Source organism: Epinephelus lanceolatus, chromosome 1, assembly GCF_041903045.1.
Source record: "Epinephelus lanceolatus isolate andai-2023 chromosome 1, ASM4190304v1, whole genome shotgun sequence".
NCBI lineage: Eukaryota > Metazoa > Chordata > Actinopteri > Perciformes > Serranidae > Epinephelus > Epinephelus lanceolatus.
Window position 1 is genome coordinate 50,895,233 of NC_135734.1, and position 20,792 is coordinate 50,916,024.

At 41.9% G+C, this 20,792-nt stretch overlaps 1 protein-coding gene across 4 annotated transcripts in view; it reads right to left on the reverse strand.

Annotated features, from left to right (window-relative positions):
• pcbp4 (poly(rC) binding protein 4) overlaps window positions 1–20,792 on the reverse strand; it is a 250,479-nt gene that overhangs the window by 76,474 nt on the left and 153,213 nt on the right. For all 4 annotated transcript variants that reach the window (XM_078171951.1, XM_033625743.2, XM_033625744.2 and 1 more), the window contains exon 6: window positions 14,230–14,346. In XM_078171951.1, the coding sequence (XP_078028077.1) occupies window positions 14,230–14,346 (117 nt within the window). The remainder of the gene's footprint in view (window positions 1–14,229; window positions 14,347–20,792) is intronic.

Here is a 20,792-nt window from a genome sequence, read left to right on the forward strand (position 1 = left end):
ATATTGGGCTTTATAAATAAAATTGATTGATTGATTGATTCTGTTGTTGTTGTTTAGTTACACAGCAGGCGCAAGAGGATATCTAGTGTGTCATATGTGGATGTGAAAGGCGACTGCAAGGCAGCGATATGTGACGGCTGCAGAATGAGAACAGGCTGGATATTCGCTGGTTATTATCTTCAATAGCTCCGTGTCAAAGCCTCCATTTCTCCCAGTGTTTGGATATGTTGGAAAAATAATTCAGGCCGATGTTTCACAGTTTAACTCAACTGAAAATTATTAAAAATGACGATGCAGTTGAGAGAGCAACAGACTGAATGTCTGTCCAACGTGCACAGTTAGGGACCGTGGTAAAAGTGCAATATGACCCATTTTAATATTCAATCATTTTGTTTTTCTTCAACATAGAAATAACAAACCACTGCTGTTATAGAGAGCAGCAGTTTTTCAACAAATTCCCAAATTTATTTACAACTAATATAAAACTGTCCCCAGTCTATTTATCACCCAATGAAATAAGTAGGTAAATAAATAAGCAACCCCAGTTTATTTACAGTCCAAGTCCCACCCAGTGTTACAAAATAAATACGCATAAATGTCCTTTCCTCGTCTATATATCTGCCAATAATATCTTTTTGTATAGTTTTTTAAATTACTTTATATCTGTGCTTTGATTCAACTCCTCACGCAGCCCGTTCCACACGTCCACTCCACACACTGAAACACACACACTCTTCTTAGTTGTACAAACAAATTGTTTTTTGAAATCAAATTCTCCTCTTAAATCATGACGCCCCTCCCTGTCACAAAACATCTTTTGAATGTTGCCTGGAAGTGAGTTGTGTTCGCTCTCGACATGATTATTGCAGCTTCCAGATCAAATAATTTCAATGCATGTGACTTTAATACTTAAAATAACTTTTCAAATACTAATTAAGAAAAGTGAAAATGTAAATATTGTGCAGCTCAGATGGAAACATTTCACAACAGCACAAAAAACAATAAAAAAGCGTGGCAAAGAACTCCTCCTCCTCCTCCTCCTCCTCCTCCCTCTGTAAGGTCGCTGCTCCTTCCAGTGAAAGGTTAGCGCTGACTGAACAGACAACTTCCACACTTGTCTGTCACTCCTTTAATTCGAATGCAGATCACAGGCTGTATTTGCCCTGGTCAAACGTCTCTGTCTGGCTCTCTCTGTCACCGACTCCCTCTCTGACCTCCACTCTCTGTTTCTACATCTTTCCCAAACACATCCCCCTCTTCCTCTCTCTCTCTCTCTCTCTCTCTTTCTCAGCTGTGGTCTTCATAATGTGATGAATAGGCAGCATTCATACGTCAGGATAATAACAAGATATATTCTGAAAGCTCTAAACGTTCTGAATGATTTGATTACATTTCACAACCACGTATTTCAAAGTGAATTGAAAAGGCTTCACAAAGGCATTCACACATTCTCCAGTAACTGGACTCACTGAGACTGAAACATTCCTGCATCCTCTACATGTGAAAAGGAGTGAAAGCAAACCTGCAGCTTGTCTCTAAATATTTGCATTTCATGATACTGTACTCAGGTCATAATGTGGTTTGTATCTGAGGTAGTCTATATACAGACTCTACATTCAGTGAATGTAGAGTCTGTAGGCAAACCCCAGAGATCGTACCTCAGGAAGAAGAGCGGAAGAGCCCTGGTTTCCAGTTGTAGGCTGTTTGTAGTCCGCGTGATATTGACCGATCACATTTAAGCTGGCTGCAGTTGTTGCCAGGTTAAACGCTCCGTGCGGTGAACTAATGAGGCGGAACATAATTGGCGTCACTGCAAACTCTGAGTCCATCGCAATGGTTCAGCATATTTACTTATATATAAACGGAAGTCGGAAACGGAAATTCGCCTCCTCCGCCCAAATCAAACCGGAATGCCAAAAAATCGGAAGTCAGACGCCGAATACAGCCGATGGGTTCCGAGAATGTATCTGAGGCTGTTTAGTGCTGACTAAGGCTGTCAAATGAGTCAATCTTTTCATCGCGGTTAATCACTGAATTTCAACAGTTAATCACGATTAATCACACTTTTATTCGCAGGCTTAAAATTCCATAATTTTGCCTTTCTAAATCAGTTTTGAAGTCCACATTAACGAGGTGAAGCAATTCTTACAGAATGTTTTGATTGGGAATCAAATGAATGTAAAGAAATCTACTTTATGATGTTGACTTTTAGATTTAGTCATTTCAAATCAGAGCTGCACTGCACTACAACAGTGTCGTCCAAGAGACAAAATGGCAGCACACATCTAACCCTTTAATTTAACCCTCTGAGACCCACAGACTGTAGACACATTTGTGTTGTTTTTGGGGGAGACAGCCGGTCAACAGTATATGCTACATAAAAGTTGTATGACCTGAAAGCTGGACACTTGAAGATTCTCTTACGATGCAGCTCAGGCATAAATCTTTAATAAACACTGCATGCAAACATGTGCATAGTTTGAGTCCAAAACTGTATGGGACTAACATAAAGTGGACATGTCTGTGAGGGGGAGACTCGTAGACACCCACAGAACCCATTTTCATTCAAATACCTTAAGGTGAGAGGTGAAATTTTTAGTGTTATTTAGCCCCTTTCCTGTGAGGCAAGCATAATATGGTTGATGCCACTGGATTCTTTAGGTCCTCTAGTTTCACTGGGACCAGTATCATCATTCTAGCTTAAAGGGCCAGTGTGTAAAATGGGTTGAAAACCGTTGAAAACAGTGACATCAGTGGTCACATTCTAGATTGCAGGGCTCACTCGCTCACCCCTCCCGTCGGGTAAATGACGGTGGCCTCATAGGGACAAAAAGCCTTGCGCAGACACGAGTTTTTCAGGAGTAGGTCTGTCTAGCGACGAGGTGAATGTTTATTTAGAAATCTAAACCATGTTATGATATTGTAATGAATCCCTCACGAGCAGGAGACCAGAGGAGCGTTCGGGAAAAAGGCCCGTTTATTTGAGCACTCCAAAAACTCCGGTAACACTCCACTCCGTCCCAAACTCTGACTCTTCTGGTGTAACAGACACACTTCATACACACATACTCGTTTACGATACTAAGCGGGTACCCCCTCCCCTCTCTGCTCCGCCAATCTCCAGTCCGCACACTGACTGACAGCGTAGCCTGTAAACAGAGCTCAGCTGTTTATTTAGCCTAGCAATATCTCCGGACTGTAGTAGCTGCAATGGACGACTTTGAACGCGATTTTGAAGAGTTTCTTGTAGCGGACACAGACCCAGAGCCATACCTGTTTGAGCCGGAGCACACAGATGAGGAACTCCATGTGTTTGATGCTGAGCGGGTGAGAAGAGAGGCTGAATGCACAGAATGGGATTCGGTGCTACTGCTGCCATCGTTGGGGAAATATATCATCAGGAGGAAAAGCGCCGCAGAGAGTGCATCACAAGGAGTGAAGTTGCGTCTTCTTTTCCTCGCAGATGACGGTTCGGGTTTATTCTCTCCTGTTGCGTGGTAAGTGTGGTCCATTCGCAAACTTTATAACTAAAAAAACTTTTCACTACTCTCTATCTACGAACTACTAACACTCTCTGCTGTTTCCTCCTTCTTCTTCCTTCCTCCCGCTGTCTTCGTTGGTTCATTTATACACGCGAAACGCATTCTCTGGCTGGCTGGATTGTCCACTCGGTCTGCTGTACATACATGGCAGCGCAAGATGGCGACCTCTCTAAAGCAAGGCCCTTGCTATATACATATATATATATATATATATATATAAAAGCATAATTATAAGGCTACGAAAACCAAACAAATTTTATTTTATAGCGATTATACACTTGTATAAACATATTAATGGGTAGAATATTCAGATTCAGATTGACAATAAACCATGCCAAATATTACACACTGGCCCTTTAAAAACTCAGCCACCTACAGCCTCTGAGAGACGGGTGGTGGCAAAAACAGCAGCGCACCATTAACACAACAAAAAAAATTAATGTATGAGTATGGGGTTTTTTTATGTCACATTCTACGTCACAGATGGGCCGTAAACAGTAGAACAGGTTAGTAAACAGTAGAAAGCAGCATGGAGGTCACTGACAACGTCATAGTGGTTACTTATATTTTAAATCTGTAACTCTCTTTCAAACTCAGCGCACAGACTAATTTTGAATGTTGACGTAACGAACGACAGACAGTATTTTGTGGCGGTGCATCATTATATTGTGCCTCCAAACTTTTTTTGAATGAGGGCCAGATTAGAAAATATGAAAATATCTGGGGACCAGCTGCTTCTTGCATCACACATAAAAAGAATCAAATGAGGCAGACGCAACTGTTTTATCTTTTAGTGAAAGAGTATTCAACTTTCCAACACTCCTGAAAGCAGCAGTCCTCACTGTCATCTTTACACCTCTATGCAGTGGCCATGTCTGCTACTGTACCCAGCAGGACATGGCTGCTGTTACTAGGTAACCGTTCGTTTGCTTGTTTACGGTATGAAATCCCATTAGTTCTGCCTGCACAGCAGTGGCGGCTGCTGGTCTTTCAAACAGAGGAAGCTCACTTTAAGTTTACATCATAAAATGTGTCATATTGTAGCGAGGCAGTAACTTATAAAAGGAACATTTAATTGAAGCCGTTTTTCAGCCACACTCAGGCCACAGCAAAACACACCTCAAAGATTTTCAGATGGGTTTAACGGTGAAAATGAGCTGCATGGCTTATGAAAATAAGGAACTCCAGACGGCATTCTGTCAGAAGACTCCACTCGCCGATGCCGGTGTGTATTTCCAAAACGCTGTCAATCACAAAGGGGTTCAGCCTTCTAGACAATTCTTCCAATCATCATGCAGACACCAAGCGTCCTCTCCCGCCTACCACTCCATTAGGTCCCAGGGAAGCTGAGCCTCCCTGGAAGTGACGATTTTGTCGCATTTATCCAATGAGCGTCTCGCTTTGCTGCATGAAACAACCTGCTCAGCGCTGTCTCATAGGAATGCTTGGAGGCTCCGCGTCCACCGTGCTGACACGAGAGTGTATGACAGGGAGGTCGCGTTTGAAAACTGGTGATAAACAGCTGACATTTGAACATCATCGTCATAATGTGAAAGGCATCCTAGCGCATGTTTAATGCAATGCAAATTCTTATTTTAATGTAAATTCAATAGTGCATATTTAACCATTTCATCCATGAAATTTTAGGGGAAGTTCAGCCTCCCTTGTTGTCTCAGAGCAACCGCCCCTGCTGCAGAGTTCCTACCTCGTGCATGTCCACAAACTGTATGATAGTCCTGCCATTATGGAGTGAATGGAAAAAATGCGAAGTGATGTGAAATGTGTTGTGGGCCACTTATAATAGACTTTGAACACTGAGCCAGGGGCTGTTGAAAATCCGTCCGCAGGCCACGATTGGCCCCCAAGCCGCACTCTGGACATGCCTGGGCTGATATTAGCATGTTAACCCAGGTGTCTTACTGCCATCACCACTGATCGGTACCACACAGTCATTTGACCTGGATGGTGAATGCAGGTTGTGACCCTGTGAGCCAGATGTTAGCAGGTGTTTGTAGTTTTTTTGGGGTGATGGAAAGAGGCTTGAGGAGGCAGAGTGGGCGCCACAAATTACCATCCTGCCTCTAAGGAGATGGGAGAGTTCCTCTGTGTTTTTTTGGCAAGGGTGGTTTTCAGAGTTACCGATGAACTCAAGATATGATATGAGCCACCACCTGACTTCCTGTGTGCCACAGCAGGAGGCTGGCGGCCAATTATTGAGCCTGACGCCTGACAACCAGCTTTCATCATGTGGAAGTGGGCGTGGTTTTAAACTGATAAAACAATCAACGCGACCCGGTCGTTCACACAGAGCGGTGTGAGTAAGCTCCAATTTGTGTGATGATGTCAAGATCCCAAAAAATGCTCCCAAACCTTGTCTGTTTGTCTTCAAGCTCTTGAGAGACTCCGTGAATCAAAACGCTGCCTATAAAAGGTGTATGAAGTAACTTCCTGTGGTTCAGGTTTTAATCAGTTTTTAGCTGCACCATCCTGCAGAGTCTTCATCACACAGCTTCACCTCTCTCCAACCTCCGCCGTCCCTTCACCCATCTCCACCCTTCAACTTTACTCCATTCTTCCATCTGTTAAAACTTGTTCTTCATTGTCCATTAAGCAGAAAAAGGCTCTCTCCCTTTTTAATTGTGTCCCCTTTTTCCCCTTCAGCAGCTCTTCCTGTCTCTTTTCTTTCATTTCCTAACTTCTTCCCTTGCCGTCTCCCCTGTTTCTCATTACATACCATCTCCCCCTTTGGCAGCTTAAATCCCCCTTTTCCTCTCTGTCTTGCTCTTCCTCTCTCCACCTATTCTCTAAGACTCTCTCCTGCTCCCTTTAATTAACTCAGGTAATAAATAGGAGCCTAAATCACCTGGTCTTAATACGACTGGTTCAATCAATTAGGCTGCGTCGGACTCGGGGCGTCGTTGCATCTTAAATGTAAATAGCGGCGCCGTCTTGTCTGAGCTGCCCATCAGATGAACGTGATCTGAATAGACGAGTCCCCTCCTCCTCCTCCTCTTCCTCCTCCTCCTCCTCCTCACCCAGCACATATTTATTTATATCACCGTGTCGTTCTTTTTCCTGTTTTCTTGTGTTCTCGTCACAGTAATTGACAGCCGGCACTGTCCCACACATGCAGAAACTGTTTCCTGATGTGAGGTGTGAGCGAAGCTGTGAAACGTTCTGTAGGGCGACAGAATCTGAGGGCAGAGAACAATCTGATTTTCTTGATCCTGGTAAAGTTGACAAGTCCAGCTGTATATGCTTTCTGCAGGAGGCTGATGATGCTTATAGGTTTTTCTTTTCGTGTGCCGTACGTCTGCTGAGACCCAGGTGTGTGTGTGTGTGTGTGTGTGTGTGTGTGTGTGTGTGTGGCTGTGGATAAGAGAGATGGTTGAGGGGTTGTTTTGAACGCTGCTGGCTGCTGCTTTAGTCCCCGGTGTGTTTCTTTTGATAAATAAAGACATATTTTCCATCTATATTTCTCTGCAATTCAAAATAAACTCCAGTGGAGAGATGAACGAGATGTGAAATGACTACAAGCTCTGATGTTTTTCTCTTTTTCTGTCTCAGTTTAACTCTCTGCTCTCTGTCTCTCATTACACATTTTCTTTAATGCTCTCTTCTCCTCTTCTTGATGTATCCCCAACTTATTTTAGTTTTTCTTTCAGTATTTGCTGCTCACTTCTTTTTTTCATCTTTTCTTTCATTCTCCTTTCTTTACTGGCATCCCCACTGGACATTAATTCTTCACATGTATTCAGTAGGGCTGCAGGATATAAGGACAAATGTGATAATATTGTTGAATATAAGGATTTTAATTACGATAAATAAACAGATATTAAAGTGTGCTCAGTTCTGTCTTTTTCCTACTTTTACAGCACTGCTAAATTAGGCATGTCTTGATACCAGAAATGTATTAGTCAAACCAGTACCAGTTAAGTTCCACAATTCTTGATACTTGATTCAATGTCAAGGTGAAAAACAAAATAAATCCTATGTCCTTAAACATACACTCCTTATGAAAGACATTTATATTAGAATAAATCAAAATGTTATTATTAATCACTGATGATCTGTCTCTAACACAAAGTGCTAGTCTGTGTGGGTTCATAAGAGCTGTGGCAAGGACACATATATTAATGTAAAGCCTACAGTATATTAACATGTCTCTGTAATGTCTGATGTGACGCCTGGTCTTTGTAGCTATTTGTCCTGTTGCTCCGTTACTATGATTAGTCCGAATAAAGCCAGACTTTTAAAGTCCATGAAAACATGTTAGTCCAACTGAAATCGTAGTAAATCAAATTACTCAAAGTGGGACTAACACACCCAGATCATGTGACTGGGAGCTGAGTTCCTCCTGCATGTATACAGTCAATCAGACCCAAACTGGCCGAGGCGCTCTGAGCATGCTCCACAGTTTCCGCCCCGGGCTTTGACCCGGAAGTCCAATAGCATTAAATGTGTAAGAGAAGAAGAAGCCGGTAACAACATGGAGAAATCTACATCCAGAGCTGTGACTTTTTGGACGGACCAAATGTACAGAGCTGTAAAGTTGTCCACCATGGTAGCAGTTAGCTGCTAGCTAACCATAGCTAACTTGTTTGTCCATTGTTTGGTCTGTGACGTAATAGGTCAACAGGAAAAAGGTCCAATACTAACAAGCTGAAAGGGGGCATATCTCCACCTATCGTAGAGGAGTCGCACATACTTGGCTCAATAAATGGATTCCCCTCCCGTGCTTGTATACTGGTATAGTTGAGCTGTAACCGTAGCTCAACTGAAGTGTGCATTTGCTGAGAGGTGACCACTGCGTTTTATCTGTCAACTGTCAGTGACCAGAAAAAACTCCAAACTTGCAGCGCTCAGCGCCTCGTCATGCTGCTGCATGTGTAAACCCGAGGCACTCCCTTTGCATTAACAAAATACAAAACACTTTCCTTTTCAACAAGTTGAGATGCAACAGTCGCTGTAGCTGCACACGGCGCCGTCTTCCAAGTGTTCTTCAGTGCTGGTGGGCGTTCTTCTTCTTCCATTGGCATTCAACAGCAGACTAGAACAATTGTAGGCAAACATGTGGCCCCATCAGATCAACAACTGCAACCCCAGTACCCACAGTACCGGAGAAAAACAAGTACCATCACGTTTTTAGAATTTTGGCATCAACTTGGTATCAAAGTATCAGCTCATTGGACGTCCCTGTGCTAAAACACAAAATTTGGTTCACAAAAGAGGATTAAGAAAAATGTTATACGGTATAACCCTCATATTTATATGAATCTGTTTTCTGCAACTTCCAGATTCCTTTAATTTGTTTTAGCATTTTGTTCTAATTTCTCTGGCTGTATCTGAGGAAGAAAAAGTTAAAAAATATCATCAGAATTTTTTTAAAACTCGCTGTGACATCTTCAAAGGGGGACAGAGGGGACACAGAATGACAAAAGCTGTGCCCTTCATTCTGTGAGAGACACTGAGACAGCAGCAGGTTGGACTCAGTGTTGGACTGAAGACACTTCAGCAGGACAAAGACTTGAACCTTTGTAGGTTTCATGACGGATGCTGCACACACACTTTCTCTGATTACACTCTTAATTTAATCCCTTCATCACACTTTTCCTAATTCTTTTTTATAATCTCTCTTTTTCAATCTCATTAACTTTACGTGGCTCCGACTCTTTGCTCATCTCTGTATCTCCTTCCATCTCTCTCATCCTCCCGACTCTTTAAACCCTTCGTCTCCAATCTCCTGTGTGCCCTCATCATCTTATTCCCTCCATCTCTCACACTCTTCCCTCATTTCATGTTATTTTAATCCTTTCAGCAACCCATCTACCACTCTCTAAATCTCTGTCCACATTCTGCCTCCATCCACTCCTCTCACATTTTATTTCCATCTCGTTTTCTTCCATTAGGATCACTAAGATTTAAACACCAGCTGCCTGGATTTAATGTCTCAGCACGCGACATGTTCCTAAACGACAAACAAGACGCTCCAGTTCTCTACAGCCAAAACCACTCTGGTTAATTCAGCCCACATGGAGCCGCGATAATTCTCCTTAAATAAATCAGCAAATTTCTCTCAGATTTGTTTTTCTCTCTTGCTTTAACCCTTTAACATCCAGTCGTCCCCTCCAGATGATTTAAGATTATTTCAGATAACAATGTCACATATTCTCTTCCAGTATATTCCAGCTCTTTACTGAAGCTACATAATGTTTACGCTAAATGACAAAGAGTTGGTCTTTTTTATGGCTGCATAATTCCATTAAATGGAAATATCCAGGATGTACTGCACATCATATTTCACTTTTCCTCAACATTCTTCCTGAGATACGTAATATCTTTGGATCTACACTAATTAAAAGAAAGTTCTGTGGGTTTGAAGCATGTTTGGCTGCACAGCGTGAGTTTGTAGGCAGGACGCTGCTGCTGGTTCAGGGGGTTTGTTAGATCTCACTTTGTATCAACATCAACAACAACTTCTTTTTTCTACTGATGTCATATCTTTGAAGACGGAGTGTATTTTAACACACATCACATGTCGGAGCGCTGCCATCTCTCCTACATAATAAGCACAAGCCTTTGACACTGGAGACCAGGTTGTCATCCTGTGCCCCGAATCAGATTATTGTTGTGATTAAATCTTGAAAATATTCACACGTCTTATTAAAAACAAGATTTACTGGTTTTACTGCTGGATTTTCCTAAAGAACAATGTATAGACTCAGACAGCAGTGACTCCTCTCACTCATCACTTGTGACCCACTCTCAGTGTGTGGAGGTGGATTTATCCATCTGCAGAAACATCTGCCTGTAATTTCTTCTTTTCTGTGTTTGGGATGTTTATGGGTGTGTACCACGACAGCACTCAGGTGAGGGCGGGGCTTTATAAAAGGAAGTGGGCAGGTGCTAGAAAGGACACAGCAGACATCCAAAAGACATAAATATAGCGAGGCGAAATGTCAAAATTAGCTTTTTTTTACTTTAACTAATGAGCATGTTTTCAAACAGTAACCGACAATCCTCCATAGTGTACCATCAGGTGAGTGTTGGTTATGATATTTAGTGTCATAATCCAAAAGATTTTACTGAGAGTCAAATTCTGTTTTTGATTCTATTGACAGTTGGCAGTTTGTCAGCAGTAGACATTCAACATTTTTGCATTCTGTAATTAATTACCTATACTAATATAACATATCTATAATAACCCTACCTATAATATGATATATATCTATACTAATTATGCTAATGAGGAAATGTTGCATAATTTAGTTATGGCAAAAGATGGATTTCAAAACATAAATTTAAACTCTAAGATCACCTTTCTAAGTTGACTTAAAGCCAAACTATAGCTATTTTCTGATATTGACCTGATTGTTTACATAATTTATGCTAATAAGGAAAGATCACTTGACCGCACCATGGTAACAGGTGAATTTCTGATCATCACAAACATGGACTTAGACTCTCAAATCAACTTTCTATGTTAATCAGAAGCTAAATCAAAGCAGTTTCTGTAATTTTTTTTTGTGTGTGTGTAAATAATCAGCTTATTATGTTAATTACACAAATTGTCAAACACCCAACTCTTAGCAACCAAGTTGCATTTCATCCACCAGGCCTACAGGACACATTTCAATCATAAAGTTCATAGAAAACATAATTGAACTCAAGAAACTTCCAGTAGAATACTAGGGTTCTTCATTGTCAGTGGCGGAGTCCGCCATCACCGCAGTGAATTCACATTGCATTTATAAGCACGAGGGACTGACAGGAAATGATGCAGCATGTTGTCCAGTGTTACTGTTTATGATTTGTGATGACTGTTTACTGATCACTCACCTGCAGCGGGATCAGAGCCTGAACACATTACTGCTAATGCTAACACAACATCTCCCACTGCTGCTGCTTCACATTAAAATACTCCTTAGCTTTTATTGTGAAGCAGTCACAAGAAACACAATGTGTGTGTGTCACTGCAACATGTCCTTACGTCAGCACGTCAAATGCAGCAGCTTGGTCATTGGATGTATGTACGCTTCAAACTATGACGCTCAAGGTTACCTTCTAGTGTCAGTTTCAGAGGCGTCAGTTTCAACTCATTACATTCAAAAACTTCTGTGTTCACATGAAACTTCAGTTTGGGGACCAAAACTACTTGGTTGGGTTTTGGAAAAGATCATGGCTTGTTTTAAAATGATGTTGACATTTGGTTTGACTTGGGACCTGGCCTGTGTTTGGTTTGACCGACCCGTCCACCATGACCTCATCATGCAGATTTTCCTCGTCTTTATACCAGGTCAGCTGCTCTGACCGTCTGAGGGACCAAACACATGCCACGTATTTAACCACCTGGAAAACACCAGGTCGGGCGCTGGCGCAACTTTAACAAGCACCGTGTCAAAGCCTGTTTACCTGAAATCCTGAGAGCAGAGCTGATCTTCTTCCAGGAGCTGTTTATAAGTGTGTACGCCTCTTGTCTGTGGGACAGATGTAAAGCTCTGGGTAGCCCTGCACTAACATGATGCAGCATGTTGTCCAGTGTCGGCTGTGATTGGTTGTTTCTCTTCAAATGACTTGCAGTGCATGCTGCTGCAAAAGTTGAACTTGGTTTATCTCAGAGTGCATCGCTCTGGTGTTTGAGCGTTCCTCTACATTGAAAACAATGAATTTGAGGGCGCAAAAACGCATCACCCTAATATTGCTGTGGATGACTTCATATTGGAGTTAGTTAGAAGCCTGGCGTGTCTCATACAGCTGCTAAAGTGTGCCTTGTGCTTCTGTACGCTGAGGGGTGCGACAACATGTTGCTATTTGACGACCTGGGAATGGGAACAAATGGACATTTAGTTGTCACGGACTAATTGAAAAATCAGGAGCAGCCACAGTGAGCTGTTAAATGAAGAGCTGCAGGCGACTCCGCAGCAACATAACCAACTCCTTTTACTGCACCCTGCTGTTGTGTGGAAAACTTCTGTCTGAATGAAGCATGAAATCAGATGGAGGTTGTATAATTATTATTGACCGACGTCTTTATGAAAACCACCTGAGTTTGTTTGGCTGCACTGTAAACACAAACACCTGCTGCTCTAATGATGGATTTCTGACAAAGTAGCTGGTTGCTGTAGTATTTAACCACATTTGCTGTTACCACGGCAACCACAGGGACCTACAGATCAACCAGGACTGAAATCTTGGGGATTAAAACATTAACAACATCACCATCTTTCCCCCGACCTTAACCAAGAGCTTTGAGCTGCAGAAATTAAACCATAGAAACAGGACTGTCGATGTCACGATCCTCATTATGATAAAAAGTGAAAAATTATATTTACTCCTGTTCAGGACTCCAAACCAAAAATATATAACCTGATGACCTATTTAAAATAAACATAACATCAAGAGTTTATGTGTATGAGCTACTTTTTTAAACCACATCTTTAACTTCTGAATTTTTGTTTAATGTTCCTTAAATTGTAGAAGCAAGAAAACAAGTTCTGAATGAAGGAAGGATGCAACACAAATCCATCCACAAAGAAATGGATGGAGAATAATGTGTGGAGGGATGAACTCTCAGTTGTTCTGTCTGGAGTCATTACACAGGGTATATGCAGGAATCCTGAGGTTAATTTCAATACCTTTTTACGACTTTTTAAGAACTTCCAAAAAACCCTTAAGACCTCATCGCCACTTCAAGCTGTCGTAAGCAGCAACGCATCTTTAACTTACTAAACAGTTGTTGTTTGCAACTAAATCTATGGAGCACAAACATACAACAGAACTCAGATAAGATGAGAAGGAATTTTTATTGTCTTTTGCTCCTCTGTTTGGCGCCTGGACGTGCACCGTCGCGTGATGTGGCACAGGTACACGCATGGCCCCGAGTGGCAGTCCTAGTGTGCCTACCTACACATCGTTGTTTGTAATAGTCGCAAGGAGGAAAATAAATTATACATTCATGGATAAGAAAATTTAATACTTCATAAAGTCGCGATTAAGACTTTTTAATACTTTTTAAGACCCCGTGGACACCCTGTTACAGCTGCTGGAACAATACTCAGGTAGTGGAGGTCAACAAAACCCCCAGAAATAAAAGAATGGTCTGACTGACTGGATGACTAACGGTACTCAGGGACCAATCTGGGGGGATTTTTGGAATTATTTTGAATTGTCTGGGGGCCTGGAAGTGTGTGCTTTTGTTTTGTCTTGCCCTGCCTATGTTTTGTATTATTAAAAATTTATTCTAATGTGTTAATTTATTCAGATTTAATTCTGATATCTTGATTGTTTTTTTGGCAGACTGGGACTTGTGAAGTACCCGCCCTGCTTGAGCTGTATTTTTATTTTTGGTTGTCAAGACTGAACGTCTCATTTGATGTGTAGAACTGTCAATCTAACCAAAATCAATAAAACTATGAATTATAAAAAAAAAAGAAAAGAAATGGACAGAGAGCCAAGTGTTCATGTCATATCCCTGAGACACAATGACTTGTGTGTGTGCTTGGGTGAGTGTGTGTGAGGTCAAACGATCACATCAGACATATAATAAATGGCTCCCTGGCAGAGAGCAGCCATGTTGCAGAGGAGGTAAAGGTTAGGCACTTCACTCAGAGCAGCTCGGGAACACCACTGGGAGCTCAGAGCTGTGCGTGTGCATGTGTGTGTGTGTGTGTGTGTGTGTGGTATCTACCTCCTCCAGTTTGAACGTGATCATGGTGAAGGCTCTGAACACGCAGTCCGTCTGACCCGTGATGGTGATGATCCTCTCTGGACAGGAGCCCTCTGAGATGTTGATCCTCGCGCTGCTCTGTGGGTCCAGACAGAGATGGAGGAACAAGGGAGGGAGGGGAGGGCAGGGGAGGGACAGGAGGGGAGGGATTGTGGGAAATTATTTTAGGGAAGGGGAGGCCAGGAGGGAGGGAAAGGGGGAGGTAAGGAAAGGGAGAAAAGGGATGAAGGGATAATGCGAGGGGAGGGAAATGAGGAAAAACGTCAGGAAAGAAGGGAGGCAAGTGGGGAGCAGAGTGGAGGTGAGTTAGGAGGGAGGGAGGATGACAGGGAGGGAGGATGGAGGTTAATGGAGAGAGGAAGGGGAGGGGAGGAACACAGGAGAGAGAAAACACATTAGTGGGAGGGAGGGATATGTGGGCCAAGAAAGAGACGAGGAGGAGAACCATTTTTCGCCACACTGCTCCCCGCTCCCTAAAGGAGATTCACCTGTGATGCAGGAGGAGAGAGGGATTACGAGGAGGCTGGAAGAGGGAGGACAGAGGAAGGAAGGGAGGCAGGCCGATGAGAAGAGCAATGTAGTAAATCAAGGTTTTCAGGAGAGGAGGTAGACGGGGGGAGGGGAAGGAGGAAGGAGAGCAGAGGAGGAAATGAAAAGGTGGTGAGAATATTGCGGGAGATTAGGGAGAGAAAGATTAAGATGATTTTGATGAGGAGGAGGAGGAGGAGGAGGAGGAGGAAGATGGGATTCAAGCCCAGGAAATGAGAGGAGAGGAAAGAGTTTGGGTAGAGATTTATTAAAAGGAAGAGGAGGAAGGGTTGGAGGAGGAAGAGCAGGACAGGAAAGTGAGGGAAAGGATCAGGAGGAGAGGAAGAGAAAGACAAGGTGGTGCAAATATTTGAGGAGAAATATGAGGAGAAGGTGAAGATATAGAGAAGGTGCAGTAATAACCATACGAGGATGGGCGGAGAGGATGGGTGTCAGGAGAAAATTGAAGTGTGAGTTAGAGGAAGTATAGATAAATAGAGACCATATGAATCAGAGACTGGGGCTCAATCTGCCGGGGATTTAGGTTTCACTCTCTTCTGAGTCTTATTCATATTTCCAGGACGAAAAGTTTTTGTCTGTCACTCATAAAATAGTTTCTCCATAAAAAAATAAAGCATGTGCCGTTTTATTTCTTCTAATAAACTGTAAATAAACATTTTGACACTGCTCTCTCCACTTTTGACTTTCATTACAACCCAAAATAAACACGTTCAGAAAATATCGCTCCAAACAGCCCGGGCGCATTTTCTAAGAGCAAGAACAGCAGCTTTAAGGGGAAACAAAACGACCATTTATAGATCAATTATCAATATCATCGCTGCTTGTTAAGTCGACTTTGTGAAGAAAACTTTGTATTTCTCACGTCTCCACAGTGAATAATGAATCCAAAGACAAACATTCATTATGAATTAAAGTAAACACCTGTTTACAAACTCACACACAATTCAATTAAATCCTATTTTCATTGACTAATATCACAAACCCCAATTTGCGGAGGGCAAGATACAAGATAAAGCAAGACTTCAATTAAAAGCCCAGTCCCTTTCACTAGCCCGGTGTGGCTACACATTTTGACAAATAAAGGCCTGTCTCAATTCGAGGCCTGGTCTGGTGCCAAACAGTTCATTTTTTATAGTTCTTCAGATGTATAAAGCCAGGTTGTCGGCTACCTCAAATTATGTGTCCGTTCCTCCATTACACTGTAAGTTATTCATAATCCTTCAGTCTGTAAGGGTCCTCAGATCAAAAAGGTTTTTCACAAAAATTAATCTAAGTTGTGAGGATTGTTTTAACAGGATAAAGTGGTGGTGTGTCGGCATGACGGGTGCTGTAACGCTCTCTCTGATGTGCTGTCTGTCAGGAGTAGAATGTATCCTGTATCAAATGAATGACTCATAACTGATATATGACCTGAAGCATAAGTTTTAAACAAGTAATATTCAGACTGCTTCAAATAAACAATCTGACTGTATATCCTGATCTTTGCTGAGCAACAGTTTTGTGTGAAAGGAATTAAAGGCCTGTCCCTGTTGATCTCAGTGTTTTAAGCAAACCACAGCTGGCTAGTTAGCTAGCTAGCTTGCTAATTCCATCATGCTTGTACGCTAACGTTACTATGGTTACAGAAAACGAGCCGAACAAGGATATCACTCATCTGATGACAGCAATGTGCTTTCCTACACTTTAATAACAACGTGTTAATTAGGCCTGGGACGATCAGCGATCAAATCGTATATTGGCGATTGGAGGGTTGCCAGGCGATTTGCTGGATATCAAGGCGATTTTGAGGAAAAAAAAGGAAAAAAAAACAGCGCTCTACCATGCATTAAGAGATGTTTTTTGGGAAAATACATGACTGTCAGAGAAGCCCCGTTTACAAACAGACCTACAATCCATCTCCTCTCCTCTCTCTCTTCTCAGCGGAGGGCGCCCTGTCACTGTCAGCGCGCCAGCATCTCTTTGATCCAAAGTGACACAGCCCGTTTGCTCATGCTTTGGGGTCATTCAACAGAGTAATTAAAATAATTAATTAAAATAAAATAAATATTGTTTTAATTGCTTTCATAAATTCCTACAATGTTGCGGCACTGCCGCCTTTGCAGGTTAAAAGTTAATGATAGCGACTTGAAGTGAGGAGGAGCAACACATCAGACGCTCACTTTTACATGTGATGCAAAATATTAAAATAACGTGGTAGTGATCGACGTAAGACACGTGCCAAGGCCGTAAGTAAATAGTAAATAGTTCCCAAGTACATGCATTTCTCCTAAAACACATCAGTACAAACAGTCTAATGCACAGCTGAGCAGTGTGCCTGGGTAAGCACGTCTGTTTGAGCTCTAGCGGAGCTGAAGGCACACTCAGGGCGAGCTACTCGTAGGCAGAAATATTTTTAATTGTAATGTATCACTGAAAATGCATGTGTCTGGGAAGCACAGAGTAAATGAGTGGATAAATGAGACCTGGATATAGTTTTGCTGTTGTTAAACGTGGATCCTGTTTGATTCAGTTCATGAAGAATGGAATCTGTGTTTATCATGAAGTAGGGTTGGAACAGTACGACATTTTACCGGTACGATCTCAGAGCATACTGCAGTTTCATGGTGTTACAGAATTTATATCGTTATTAGTCAGAATGATCCTTAAAGGAATGAGAACAGAAAGGTTACTGTTGGTTGAACTAATGTTTTATTACTATAACTGAAACCTGAAACCATTTTGTTGATGGAAGTTTGCGCAAAATTATGAATTCAAGGTAACACACAGTGAGTAACTGATAATCAAAGTATTTATGTATTCTTTTGAAATCTACATTATTCCAAAAACAAGTCAATAGAAAAGTTTCTCTCTGTACATTGAGAGCACAGTTGTCACTTCCATTTGGATTTTAATCAGTGCTCACTTTGGATTTATTGCTTAGATCTGAATTTTTTGGTTTGGCTGCTCATCTTATTTTTTAAATGTGTATACGATTCCAGTGTGAACTGGTCTCAGTCCTAAACTGACCTGCATGCACAAAAGAAAATGACAGACAGCACATGCAGCACGCTGTCGCACAGAAATAAAGATGGAGGCCACTGCAGTGTGTTTTTACTTTCTCATTTCTGAGTTGAAAAGCAATGAATTCATGAGCAGATGATAACAAGGACGAGGAGGAGGAGAGACAAATGTTTAATTCAGGTTTTCTGTGGAGCGATGCAGCTACTTCTGTACAGAGGTGTGTGTGGAAACAGTCACAGTCAGGAGTGGTGGATCCCGACCTGAATGGCTTCACTGAGACAGATTTCATCCCAAATTTCAGGATGTCAAAGACAACTCCTAACCACATCTGTCAGCGCTTCTCCTCAAGACTCTCGCAGCAAAACCCTCAGCTCAGGCAGGCCGACTGTGACTGATGGAAAGTCACATACATTCAGATCTGACTGCTCAGACTGAGGTCGCATTTTCAAAAATACAATCAGACCTGTATCTGATTTATGAAGTGGCCTTAATCAGAACTGACAAGATCAGACAACATCCATGTGATTTGTTTTGTTCACACAATTATAAAACAAACAGATCTGAGTGACGAATGATCCAAAAAATCTAAATGACATCATGAAGTTAACGGTGATTTGTGCAGAGCTCTCTCCGCTGACTTCACCTCATCACTGAGAGACAGATGATCTCCGTGAAGCGTCAGACCCATCACTCAGTGCTCTCTTATTCAACACAATGTCAAGTGAGTCACTCACAGTTAAACCATCTGACGGTTTTTAAAACCAGGAAGAGTTTTCAATATTGGAGAGAAAACATTATGAACAGATGCGACAATGAGCAAAGACTGAGAGTGGATTTGTTTGTCTCTGCCTAAAATATTATTTTCAACCTCAAAGCATTCGTCCTTCTCTGAGTTTTCTGTTGGTGAACTCAGCGCTCTGTGAGTGTGTGTGTGTGTGTGTGTGTGTGTGTGTGTGTGTGCATGTGTGTTACTGGATGAATCACTGTCTTGCAGCAATCAGCCTTGTCTGTTTCACTTACAGCTGATCTCTCTATCACTGCACACACACACGATCAAAAGAACAAGAAGGTCGTACAGGACCTATTGTTGATATCAGAGGGTGCATCTTTGTGTGTGTGTGTGTGTGTGTGTGTTGTCCGTCTTCTACATATACTCCTGCAAACATGTACCTCTGTAGGATCTCTTAACCACAGCTATGTGTGCATTTAGTGTCTCTTAGTTTTTAATGTGCTCCTTTAACTGACCCTTCCTAAGTCCCGCCCCTTTTCTCTCTGTGCTCCATTAACAGCTGAACAACCTTTGGCAGAACTTCGGTCAACTTTCCCCTTTCCTGTTATACTCACATATGCTTTGTGCTATGTTGAAAACCAAATTTTATAGACCATTTAAGATCCAGTGTAGGATTTAAGGGGATATAGTGGCAGAAATTGAATGTAATATATAATCAGTCTGTTTTCTTTAGTGTTTAATCACCTGAAAATACGTAACGTTGTGTTTTCGTTACCTTAGGATGAGACGTTTATATCTACACAGGGAGCAGGTCTTCGTTTATGGAGAAAGCCGTGTTGCACTGCCATGTTTCTACAGTAGCCCAGAATGGACAAACCAAACACTGGATGCAGATAGAGACATTTGCGTAGTCAGAAGCTCATCTGTGATGAGAGTGTCGGAAAAACACTGATTGTTTTGTTTTTTTTTTTTTTAAATGTGAAACTGTTTTATAAAGTGTTTCTGCCGCACTAAATCACCTGGGGATTGTGTACGCACAAAACAAGGCCTGAAAAAGGTGTACGCCACTTCCCATGGAAAGTTGGGATCTATAAAAACAGACTTGATGCTCACGAACATTTTAGAGATGGGAAATCGGTGATGTAAATGTTGAGGTGGAAGCCTGATTGTAGAAACTGTCAAATAGTTTTTGGTACACGCCATTTTTGGCTTTTGTCTGTACGAACATTTTTAGTGTGGATCCTACGCACTGGTGTGTATGTGTGTGTCCCCAAAACTTGACATTAACAAAACAAAATTCACCAAAACCATCTTGGTTAGTCTTATTAGTTGTTAGTCCACCGTTCCAACAATCACCAGCTCTAGTTTGGTTGAAATAAACCCTTAATTCACTGAGTTAAATGTAAAAATATCCAGTTTCTCCAGCGGTCTCTCTGATGTTGTGGGCACGACTCGAGCGGCATTTTACAGTCTGACCTGTGAAGTTTATCTCCGCCACTCACAGTCAGCTCAGCTGCCTGTTGCACCACACTGACCTTTGGTGGTGAATGCTGTGCACTACAGGAAAAACATCTTTATGACAGCCTCTCCAGTTTGAGGTTAATGGAAAAACTAGTCCATACCCACTGAGTACAGCATACCGTACCATGACTCAGTCATACCAAAAATTAGAAGAATAAAAAAATTCGGCCACAGGGGGAGCCACAGCGATCGGTCGCATTTTAGCCATTTTTAAGCATTTTTCTGTTGTTATAGCGCACACAGTTGCCAATTAGAGTTAAATTTCTCCAGTCACCTTGAGGCGTCCTGTTCTACATATCTACCAAGTTTAGTAAAAATCCATATGGCGGTTAGGCCTAGATAAGAAATGAGCTCTCTAGCGCCCCCATTTTGTTTGATGGGGTCAATAATGGAGGGGTCCCCTCAGATTATGTGTGGTCATATGCCTACAAAGTTGTGTGGTGATGGGTGAAACCCTTGAGATGTTATACACCTTTATGTGATGAGCCACGCCCTCCGCAATATTCATTGCCTTATAGAAGCTCAGTTTTAGTAAGTTTTCCAACTTTTGCCAAGAGGGAACTTTAGATATTGCTCCCTAGATTATGTTCACCCAGTTTCATGCAGATCGCTCAAACTTCCTAGGAAGAGATCCATTTGAAGTGTTTTTCAAAAAATTCAAAATGGCGGAAAATCTATATAAGCGGAAGTTATGGGTTCTTGAGGCAAATGTGTTCCTCATGAG